The following is a 12,266-nucleotide window of genomic DNA, read 5'->3' as shown; positions in this document are numbered from 1 at the left end:
CCTGGCCCATGCAAGACATGATGCCTGTGCCTGGTGGTGTGGTCAGGTACCCAACATGCAGACCACGCTGATGTAAACGGTTTCTAATGGTCTGATGTGACACTTGGGTGCCTCTCACCCCCCTTAAATGTGCCTGGATTTGTGTAGCATTCATCATCCGGTTCCACAGGGCATTGTTCACAATGAAGCAGCCATTAGTGTGGGATGTGGCCGAAGGACGCCCACTTCTATGCCTTTCTATGACTCTTCCAGTCTCTCTGTATCTCTGTTGCAACCTGCTGATGACACTCTGTGACATCCTGCTTGAAGACTCGTAATGGCGAGGTACTGTTGATAAATTGTTAGGTGTTGCCTTGGTCTCATGATGTCAAAAGGTGAACAGCATGATGAGGAGGACTGTTTGAATTACAGTTCTAATTGAACCAGCAAATTTTGATTAATGGATCAAACACCTGTTGTAAGTTTTGTCAAAAGAGGACAGGACAGGTCAAGAGACGTGGGACGCCGAAGGAGTGAGGCATACACAGCACAGCAGCTACAGCGATACGTTCCCACTCTGGATACACAGTTCCCTGGTCACATAAAAGACTGGTAATGTAACAAACTTTCTAAATTACACTAACCACTAACAATTGGAGACTGTGACAAGTAACTGCCCAGCAATAACTCTGAAGGATTAATTATAACAACTAACTACGTTTCTATATAGAAAAGACACTCACCATCTTTGATACAGTACTAATATATAGCAGTCAGTTTAAATTAAGCGACATATAAGGGGAATGGTGTTAAAGAAATTGGACATATAGGAATTATGGGACTATGTGAAAGTACATTGTTTGTCTATATATATATGGTACTGTTTATACTTTTCCTATATATTTAAAAAATGCTGATTTGCTCTCCTACCCATGATATACCATATATTGATTTGACATTTAGTTTTAATCACAGATTTAACTATATATACCACAGGATACAAACAAATACTTGCAAATCATGTTTTTCTCTTAAGAATGGTATACACACATTGAGGTGTGTATTCATTTTCTCTATAACATTCTTTTATTATATTTCTCATATTAATATTATCAATATAATCCATATGCCTATTCTATATCTTTCTATATTATTATTTTTTTAGATTTTAAATATTTTTATAATTTGTACATTTGTGTATTTTTTTTTTTCAAGTATATTCCGATTTTATTGTAAATATGAATTGAATAAATATTTCCAGGTATATCTATATTGTATGTTTACTTGCAACAACGGATATTTGAGTTCCCTCCATACCATTTATTGTCCTATATAGCTATTTTATATCGGCAGAAGGGTGTCGCGGAGAGTGCACCTATTCTGTGGATTCAGGGCGGTAGAGCCACTGTAACCAATTATTAATACCCAAACTTTAAAAAGTGACCACCATGGGATGTTTAGGATATAGGAAGTCAAACTCATCTTCACTTCCTGATCCCACCTGCAGTATTCATTTTACAAGGTAGCCAGATTCTACTAGATCTGATAATACCATTCCTCTTTTTTATATAATTTTTATTTTAAAAAGGAGCTTGGTTTGTTTTGGGCCTTGTATTTTATCTACACTAATTAAAAGCTAATATTGTCTTTCTCAATAGAGCCATGCTATGGGTTATACATTCAATTTAATTTGATTTGATGTGAAGGCACCCTTACCATACTAGCAAAGTTTAGGAGATCACACCAATCTTATGTACACTTTGTGGATTTTTCCAGTGTGGAAATTCCTTGTCAAATTTAATAGCATGTCAATAATGTTTGTGAAATTTGGCTGCAGACCTCAACCTTTTCAATGGAAGGGTAAGATCTACAACAAAACTGCATCAAATCCACATCAAAAACAGCTGTTAGACATTGCGGGTTTTTGCAAAACTGACATTAATCTGTACAGAAATTAGTGTGGATCTTATGTGCGTTCACCCACACCTGTGTGCAGGTAATCTAAGAAATATTTCGTGGAGCTCTAGCTATTAATAAAAAAAAATTGTTTTCTTGACTCTTTTTAATGATAAACATAAGACAAATTAATTGTTCTCCTGTCGCTAAGAAATAAACAGTGCGTTTTTGATGTGAAACAAACCCATTTTACAGAAGCTAAAAATTGTGCATAACAGGAAGTCTTCACCCTCCTTCTAGGCCATGTTTCAGTTTCTCATGTCTTTCAGCATAATGTGAATTAAATAACAGAATTTTTTTTTATCCCATATGTGTTAATGATTATAGCAGTTCTTTTTGTCAGCTGCCAATTAAAAATTTAGGGGCACATTTATTAAGACTGGCATTTTAGAAGCCGGTCTTAATAAAGCCCCATAGCTGGCGGGGGATCCGCCGAAGTTATGAAGAGGCGCAGTCCATAACTTTGGTGCATCCAGCACCAGTTCTAAAAGTAGGACAGCTTCCAAACTTTCTTACATTTAGACCATTTGCTAGGCCTAAAACAGGCATAGAAAATGGTAAATGCTGCCCCGTCCCATTCCCCACCCACACCATGCCCACAATTTTAGACCTGGCCTGAGTGGGGAAAAGTCGCAGATAGCACAACTAATCGTTGCACCCCCATCTGCGCCTGAAATGCACGTAATATAGGCATATTTCGGTATAATAATTGACCCCCTTAGTGTTTCTTTGACTCAAAGGGCTCATACACACAACCGTGTTTTGCGGTCTGTAAAACGCAGATACCAGCCGAGTACATGCCGCCATTTTTTTTTACTCCTGCAAAAATGTCTTATCCTTGTCTACAAAATAAATAAAAATAGGAAGTTTTCTATTTTTTGTGTGGCCACAAATGGACTTACGGATGCTGACAGCACATGGGTGTCACGGCGCGGTGTGGGTGGTAAACTCCACACCGAACACAGGAAGGAAGGGAAAAGGTACTAGGCCTAAAAACTAGGGAAAGGAGAAAGGTCACCACCTAGTGAATCCCTAAACCGAGCCCTGACTACTATCAGTATGAACAGACCTCAATGGTAGGAATGTTCATACGCAGAAATCTAGAGCCCTATCTGACCCTAAAGTGCCATGGAAATAGTGTCAGGACAAAAGATAGGAACTGAAGGAACCAGCTGAAGGAACAGGAGACTCCCTCAGGCCTAATACCAAAAGATAGGGGAATACAACAAACAAGAAATAGGGAAAACACACTTAACTCCGAAGTACGCGGACAAGCAGGAACTCAGAGGAGAACCAAACACCAGCACTTCCATAACCAGAAAGGAGCTATCAACTGCATAGCATGATGGGTGAGACCAGACTAAATAGAGGAGTTGGAATGACTACTTAAGCTACACCTGAGACAAGAGGTGTGGTCATAACCAGCAACAACACAGAAACAAGTGAAACCAAAGAGGCTGTCAGATCACATCACGTGCATCTTAGATCTTCTGACCCTTGTCACGGGAGAGACCGTGACAATGGTTGTGCTGTCCAGATCTTTTGCGGGCACGCTGAGATCAATGGGACCGGATCCCATCCACAAAAAACGCAGATCGGCTGTACACCAAAACTATGGACATGTGCATGAGCCCTAATGAAGACCAAAATTCAAAGACGTGATTAAGGCTTCATTCACACAAACATATTTTTGCTCGCATTCGATCTGCATTGTTTGTGGATCGGATGTGAACCTATTCATTTCAGTGGGGCCGCAAAAAATGTATACAGCTCAACATCATGTGATGTCCGCATCCATAGGTCCATATTTGAGCCCCGCAAAGAAGACAGAACATGTCCTATTCTTGTCCGTTTAACAGACAAAAATAGGCATTGTTACAATGGGTCTACAAAAAAAAGTGGATGCAACACGAACATCACACGGACATCATGCATATTTTTTGCGGGTCTGCATTTTGCGTACCATAAAATACATACGGGCGTGTGAATGTATATATAGTATGAAAAAAGAAAGAAAAGAACCCCCGATATCCTTTGTGTGTCATGATCAGTGGCATAGCTATAGGGGGTGCAAAGGTAGCAGTCGCTACCGGGCCCAGGAGCCTGAGGGGGCCCAAAGACCCTTGTGCCGTATGAGAAGACACCGGAGTTTATAGAAAGTGCACAGTGGCATAGTGCACAGGGGGTCCAGGGAGGCCGTTGCCCCGGGTGCCAAATTGTAGGCGGCGCCAGGCAGCAGGCAGTATAATGAGGGTGATGGAAGACTATGGCTCCCATCCCCTCTGTTCTGCCTCATAAGCTTCAAGCCAGGCCTGAAGCCTATGAAGCAGTAGAATAGCGCAGGAGATCGCGATTACATCACCGTGACCTCCTACGCTGGGTCTAGCGAGATGACGTGATGACGCGGCGCAGGACGGCACGGTGATGTCTTCCTGACCGCCTGCGTCGGGACACCCGAGCAAAGGCTACAAGAGGAGATAGAGAGGTGAGTGTTTATTTTTATTTTTTTATGTAAGTCCTAGGTGCCATACTGGGGGCACTATGGAGGTGGGGGAAAGAATGAGGGCCATTACATATTATACAGAGGGGCCATTATATTATAATGATACAGGGGGACCATTATATATTATACAGAGGGGCCATTACATATTATACAGAAGGGCCATTATATATTATACAGAGGGACCATTATATATTATAATTATACAGAGGGCCCATTAATAATGGCCCTCTGTATACCGGTAATTATAATATATAATGGTCCCTCTGTATAATATATAATGGTCCCCCTGTATAATTATTATATATATTGGCCCCTCTGTATAATATATAATGGCCCCCCATTATAATTATTATATATAATGGCCCCTCTGTATAATATATAATGGCCCCTCTGTATAATATATAATGCCCCCCTGTATAATTATTATATATAATGGCCCCTCTGTATAATATATAATGGCCCCTCTGTATAATATATAATGCCCCCAGTATAATTATTATATATAATAGCCCCTCTGTATAATATATAATGGCCCCCCATTATAATTATTATATATAATGGCTCCTCTGTATAATATATAATGGCCCTCTGTATAATATATAATGGTCCCCTGTATAATTATTATATATAATGCCCCCCCCCCGTATAATTATAAAATATAATGGCCCCCTGTATAATTATTATATATAATACCCCCCCCCCCGTATTATTATAATATATAATGGCCCCCTCCGTATTATTAGGATATATAATAGCCCATTATATATCCTAATATTCCAGAGGTGCCATTATACATTATACAGAGGGGGCCAATTTATATTATACAGAGGGGGCCATTATATATTATTATAATAATAATAATAACTAATAATAATAAAACTCTGCAGAGATGAGACACAGCTGAAAGAAGGTATCATTGCGGTCTTATCTCCGAATGAAGACGTTGAGGAAAGTCTACATCACAGGAGATGTCACTGGATGGATGAGGTATGTGGTGCTGTATTATACTGTATATATTGTAGTGATGTGTGTAATGTCCAAATACATATTTGTTTCACGGTAGGGTTGGGGGGTGGATTGAGAATTTGGCCCACCCTGCTGCATCCTGGCCCCAGACTTCAGGTCACACTGTGCGTGTTCTGAATTCTGGGGCCTCACACCCATCTACTACATTATCTGTACTCAGAGAGTTATCACTGTATTATCTGTGGTGTTACATAGGACTACTACATTATCTGTAAAAAGGGGCGTGTCCACAGGTTGGGGGGTGCAATACATGGCTTGCCCCAGGTGCTTGCAACCCACGCTACGCCACTGAAAGTGCATGCTGGGAGGGCTCTGTCATATATTTTGCACTGGGGCCCAGAATGTTCAAATTACACTTCTGGCTGGAGGGACGGGTCCAGAATTTGGCATGGGGGGTGTCATTTCAATTTTTGCCTCAGGTACCAGGAAAGCTATGTGCTGCCCTGCCCCATGCCACAAAGCACTGGGGGAAGGGGGCCCAAGTTGAACTCTTGCATCAGGGTCCATGGGCTTTTAGCTACGCCTCTGGTCATAATAATTAAACTCCAGATAGAAATTACCATCTTCTTGGCAGCACTGAGCAGAGAAAACATTTTCAATGGAAAAACGGTAAAACAAATACCGTAGTATACATCAGTTTAATATTCTGTTGCTCACCTCTTTGGTTCCTTCAGTAGCCATCATTACACCTGCAATGAAACACAATTAACAGGATCAATTTAAATGACACTTGTCATTTAAAAACAGTATGTATTTTTGGTTCTAACTATTATAGAGATTTATCAAGACCAGCACTTTTTGCACTGGTCTTGATATTCCCTGCACTGTCAGAGAATGTGTCACATTTATGATGGGGCACATCTCTTGTCATAAATGAGGGACATCCTCTGGCAGTCTGTGCACCTACACAGAAATGTACAGTAGCTCTGAGCTACCATAGATCTCTGGCTTCTGTTACGCCAGAAAACTGGCATAAAAGAAGTTAAATTTGTTGCAGTGGCCATCGGGAGATGGTAAATCTCCCCCTATAGTTCTAAAATGACAGGCCACATGAGTAAACCGATTCTGCACTAATAAAATTTGTTATGATTTTCCCAAAGATTCTAGTTTCTAATGAATCTGAAGTTGGATTTGTCCTGCACGAATATGGTGTCCGCCATACATATCAGAATACAAAGAAAATAAGATTGCCCATAATGCCTTGCAGCTCAATTTAGGCTACTTTCACATCTGCGTTTTTGCTGTTGGGTTTTGAGTTCCGGCATGGGATCACAGCAAAACACATCCGTTTGAATAATAAAACTGTCTGCAACCATTCAGAATGGATTTGGCACCATTGACTTACATGGTTTTTGGTGCCATATCTGGCATGTTCAGTTTCCCATGCCACACACAAAAACATTGATTTCAGTGGTTTTGTGTCTGGCATGGGAACACAACAGATTGGAACGGAATACATTCTTGTGCACTCCATTCCGGTTTGTTGAAAATAGGGACAAAACGGAAGCGTTTTCCTCCGGTTTTGAGATCTTCTGCCAGATCTCAAAACTGGAAAGGAAAACGCAGATGTAAAAGTAGCCTTATTCTTATTTTTTTGTCCTGCCAAAAGAGGGAGAGGGAGGGAAGGCAGGAATAAAGAGGAAAAAAAAAGAAGACGAAACCATGAATAGGCCCCATTCCTTGCAATATCTAAATATTGTCCCAGCATGACCAAATATCAAACCAGTGCTTTATATTATTCCTGCTTTTATATAATATTTTCTTATAATCCCTCATTTATTTGGAAATTCTTTGGCCATCCAGGCTCTTTCAATCAAGTCTTGCCAAAAACATACATCTTAAATCAATATTAAAGTGTCAATGGAACAAATTAACCTACTAAGATAATTTAGAACCACGCATTGCACATTATATGGAATTCGTACATGTTGCTTCACTTTGTGCATCAGTGCATGTTCAACAAAGGTGTTTAAAAACTGCAAAACAGCATTCACATTGCGGGTAACTAGCCACACCTTTAATGGAGTTGTGCAGGCCATGTACACTGCTCAAAAAAATAAAGGGAACACAAAAATAGCACATCCTAGATCTGAGGTAATTAAATATTCTTCTGAAATACTTTGTTCTTTACATAGTTGAATGTGCTGACAACAAAATCACACAAAAATAAAAAAATGGAAATAAATTTTTTTTAACCCATGGAGGTCTGGATTTGGAGTCACACTCAAAATTAAAGTGGAAAAACACACTACAGGCTGATCCAACTTTGATGTAATGTCCTTAAAACAAGTCAAAATGAGGCTCAGTAGTGTGTGTGGCCTCCACTTGCCTGTATGACCTCCCTACAACGCCTGTGCATGCTCCTGATGAGGTGGCGGACGGTCTCCTGAGGGATCTCCTCCCAGACCTGGACTAAAGCATCTGCCAACTCCTGGACAGTCTGTGGTGCAACGTGACGTTGGTGGACAGAGCGAGACATGATGTCCCAGATGTGCTCAATTGGATTCAGGTCTGGGGAACGGGCGGGCCAGTCCATAGCATCAATGCCTTTGTCTTGCAGGAACTGCTGACACACTCCAGCCACATGAGGTCTAGCATTGTCTTGCATTAGGAGGAACCCAGGGCCAACCGCACCAGCATATGGTCTCACAAGGGGTCTGAGGATCTCATCTCGGTACCTAATGGCAGTCAGGCTACCTCTGGCGAGCACATGGAGGGCTGTGCGGCCCTCCAAAGAAATGCCACCTCACACCATTACTGACCCAATGCCAAACCGGTCATGCTGGAGGATGTTGCAGGCAGCAGAACGTTCTCCACGGCGTCTCCAGACTCTGTCACATCTGTCACATGTGCTCAGTGTATACCTGCTTTCATCTGTGAAGACCACAGGGCGCCAGTGGCGAATTTGCCAATCTTGGTGTTTTCTGGCAAATGCCAAACGTCCTGCACGGTGTTGGGTTGTAAGCACAACCCCCACCTGTGGACGTCGGGCCCTCATATCACACTCATGGAGTCTGTTTCTGACCGTTTGAGCAGACACATGCACATTTGTGGCCTGCTGGAGGTCATTTTGCAGGGCTCTGGCAGTGCTCCTCCTGTTCCTCCTTGCACAAAGGTGGAGGTAGCGGTCCTGCTGCTGGGTAGTTGCCCTCCTACGGCCTCCTCCACGTCTCCTGATGTACTGGCCTGTCTCCTGGTAGCGCCTCCATGCTCTGGACACTACGCTGACAGACACAGCAAACCTTCTTGCCACAGATCGCATTGATGTGCCATCCTGGATAAGCTGCACTACCTGAGCCACTTGTGTGGGTTGTAGACTCCGTCTCATGCTACCACTAGAGTGAAAGCACCGCCAGCATTCAAAAGTGACTAAAACATCAGCCAGGAAGCATAGGAACTGAGAAGTGGTCTGTAGTTACCACCTGCAGAACCACTCCTTTATTGGGGGTGTCTTGCTAATTGCCTATAATTTCCACCTGTTGTCTATCCCATTTGCACAACAGCATGTGAAATTGATTGTCACTCAGTGTTGCTTCCTAAGTGGACAGTTTGATTTCACAGAAGTGTGATTGACTTGGAGTTACATTGTGTTGTTTAAGTGTTCCCTTTATTTTTTTGAGCAGTGTATATTGATGACCTATCGTCAGGATAGGTCACTAATATCCGATCGGCGTGGGTCCGACACCAGGGACCCGCACCTATCAGCTCTTTGAAGAAGAGGCTCCATGCGAGCACTGCTTCTTGTTCATTACACTGTCTGTTGTCTCAGAAGGGCAGTGTAATTACAAGTACTACTATTCTGACAAATCAATATATGTATATCTCTAAACGGGCGTGATCCTAAAAAACAAACCTTTATTAAAGATTCTTTTAAAAATATATGTATTCAAGTGCTAGAAACACATTAGAAAAAGAAAAAAAAATATATAATACCAAAAAATTCCTATATGGTATAACATAACATCAGATATCAAGTATAGGTCAGAGGAGCCCTCAGCCCAGGTATACCCCCAGAAGGTAGGGGCTCCCTGACCTCGTTCCTATCCTGAGCCACCCTATAAACACTCTATAGTGGACGTATAAGGTAGTGTAATGATCCCTGCACCCCAATGCGTTTCATCAGGGGGTAATATATATCCAAATATAGGAAATAGTTAGATGTGAGGAGCTTAAAATGATATTTGGGTACTTGCCCCCCGGTATGATAATTCAAGAATGTGTGCCCAGGTGTGGCCAAAAGATGCTCAGCAAAGACAAAGATCCCTATATGAAAATACAGACAAATGCAATAAATGCTTGTGTTTGCTTACAATAACTGTGATATATCGTCAGTATGACGAATAAATACTTACATTGGCAGACAGGGGGCTGGCATGCTCCTCTGCTGGTACAGAACGGTGTAGTATTGGACCAACGCCAGCACTAAGGCTTAAATGCTAGCACCGCATGGAGTTTCTGCCTGCCGGAGTAGTATTTTCTGGTCCAGTGGAACGCAGTCGTGGAACTTCTAGTGTTGAGCGAGCATGCTCGTGTCTCCTTCCAGCACGTTCCACAGCTGCTAAGCAGCCAATAAACATGCAGGTAAGTACTGCTTTCACTGTAATGACAGTAGCCATGTTGGCTACTGGCATTACAGTGATTGGCTGGCCGGAACGCGTCATCGGGTGCTATATAGCACCCGATGACGCAGGTTCGGCTCATTGTGAGTCAGAGAGAGCTGCGCTTAGGAAGGGACAGATAGTGTAGGGAGTGTGATCGCAATATATTCAATAGAAAAACGTTTTAAAGACCCTTTTAGGGACTATTGTGTGTGGTGGCAGGCTGGCAGCAATATAATATAGCTAGCAATATTTGTTTTCCATATTTTGCAATACTTTTTCGATGGAGGGTGTCTGCAGTGACTTGTGACATCTGTGCTGCAATACCTTCTGTTTGTCAGGGCCAGATATTGGGGAAAATATTACTGACAACAAATATATTTTTTCCATAATTTATCCACACTTTGCCTATAAACGGTGTCTGCAGTGAATTGTCACATCTGTTCTGCAATAGCGCGTGTGTGTGTCAGGGCCAGATATTGGGAAAATATTACTGACAACAAATATATTTTTTCCATAATGTATCCACACTTTGCCTATAAACTGTGTCTGCAGTGAATTATCACATCTGCGCTGCAATAGCGTGTGTGTGTGTCAGGCCCAGATATTGGGAAAAATAATACTGACAACAAATATATTTTTTCCATAATTTATCCATAATTTTCCTATAAACGGTGTCTGCAGTGAATTGTCACATCTGTGCTGCAATAGTGTGTGTGTGTGTCAAGCCCAGATATTGGGAAAAATATTAGTGAAAACAATTATATTTTTCCATAATTTATCCACATTTTTCTTATAAACGGTCCCTTATAACATATAACATTTAATATGAAGAAGGCGAGCATTAAGGGATGGGGAAGTGGCCGTGATGCTGATGGTGCACGCAGAGGCCGTGGCCCTGGGCTCGTTGAATCTGTGCCTGCTGCCAGAGCACAAGAAAAACAATCATCTAAGTTACCTAGCTTCATGTCCGAGTTTGCAGGGCGGCGCAGGAGACCACTCTTGAAGTCAGCCCAGTGCGAGCAGGTGGTCGGTTGGATTGCAGCAGATAGTGCTTCCAGTCAGTTAAGCACCACCCTGTCTTCCACCAAGTTCAGTCTCAGCAGCCAGGAGTCTGGTCCACACAATCCTCACCCTGATGCTCCTTCCTCCCACCATTTATAGTCTGGCCAAACAAGTGATCCCACACTCGGATATTCCGAGGACCTCTTGCATCGCCATTAATTGATTTGGCCCTCTCGCCAAGCACGCTTGAAGAGGGACCTGAGATCTTGTGCCCCAATTCCCAACCTCTTGAGCATCCAGAGTCACAAGAATATGACGCTGGGGAATGGCAATTAGTGTTTAATGAGGTGGATGATGATGAGACACTGTTGCCAATGACTCAACCGCAATTACTGTCTCAAGAAGTTGAGGAAGAGGATGACACACAGTTGGCAATCACTGAGGGTGTGGTTAGGTCAACAAATTAGGAGGATGATCAGAGTGAGGAAGTGGAAGAGGAGGTGCTGGACGACGAGGTCACTGACCCAACCTGGGAAGGTGGCAACAAGCCGAGCGAGGAGAGCAATACAGAGGGGGAGGGATCTGCAGCACTGCAACAGGCTGGAAGAGGCAGTGGGGTGACAAAAGGTATAAGGCGGGCACCACCGAACAGGCCTGCAACTGTTCCACGGAGCACCTCCTTGCATAAATCTCCCTTGCCAAGGGGTAGGTGTTCGGCAGTATGGCGCTTTTTTGAGGAAAGTGCGGACGACAAAAGAATAGTAGTTTGAAACCTGTGCCACTTTCCTCCATGGTCTCTGATTTTCCTCTATTGCAGGCTTGAGTTCAGGGTGTAGCGGGTCTGGTATCTTTCTACTGGAGCACGCCCCGTCATGCCTGCAATAGAGGAAAAGCAGACACCACTGAGGAAGGTTTATAGCAAGGTAGTCTTGGTTTATATATTGGCATGCACCTGTGGTCCTTCTCAAGCAGGGGAACCAGGGAGGATAGCGGGGAAGGAAGTGTGCAGTATCCTGAATAGAGTTGTTTTACAGTGAGGTATTTTTAGCAGCAGGTATTGCGGTACTGTTGCGGTACTGCAGCACAAAATATAGGGAGCATCAGCGCCAGTGGACTATTGAAATTACAATTAAGACCTTCAGAGAACTTAGACGCAGGATCTGCGAACATATCAACGACATTAATAAGAAAAACAACAC

At 42.6% G+C, this 12,266-nt stretch overlaps 1 protein-coding gene across 1 annotated transcript in view; it reads right to left on the bottom strand.

The window, feature by feature from the left end:
• The window catches only part of IPCEF1 (interaction protein for cytohesin exchange factors 1), a 382,557-nt gene that overhangs the window by 236,434 nt on the left and 133,857 nt on the right, over window positions 1–12,266 (bottom strand). The window contains exon 2 of the mRNA XM_040430126.1: window positions 6,122–6,153. Coding sequence (XP_040286060.1) covers window positions 6,122–6,148 — 27 coding nt within the window. The 5' untranslated portion in view covers window positions 6,149–6,153. The remainder of the gene's footprint in view (window positions 1–6,121; window positions 6,154–12,266) is intronic.

Source organism: Bufo bufo, chromosome 4 (genome assembly GCF_905171765.1).
Source record: "Bufo bufo chromosome 4, aBufBuf1.1, whole genome shotgun sequence".
Lineage (NCBI taxonomy): Eukaryota > Metazoa > Chordata > Amphibia > Anura > Bufonidae > Bufo > Bufo bufo.
Note: the sequence above shows the minus strand (reverse complement) of the source record. Positions and strands in the feature narration are given on the sequence as shown.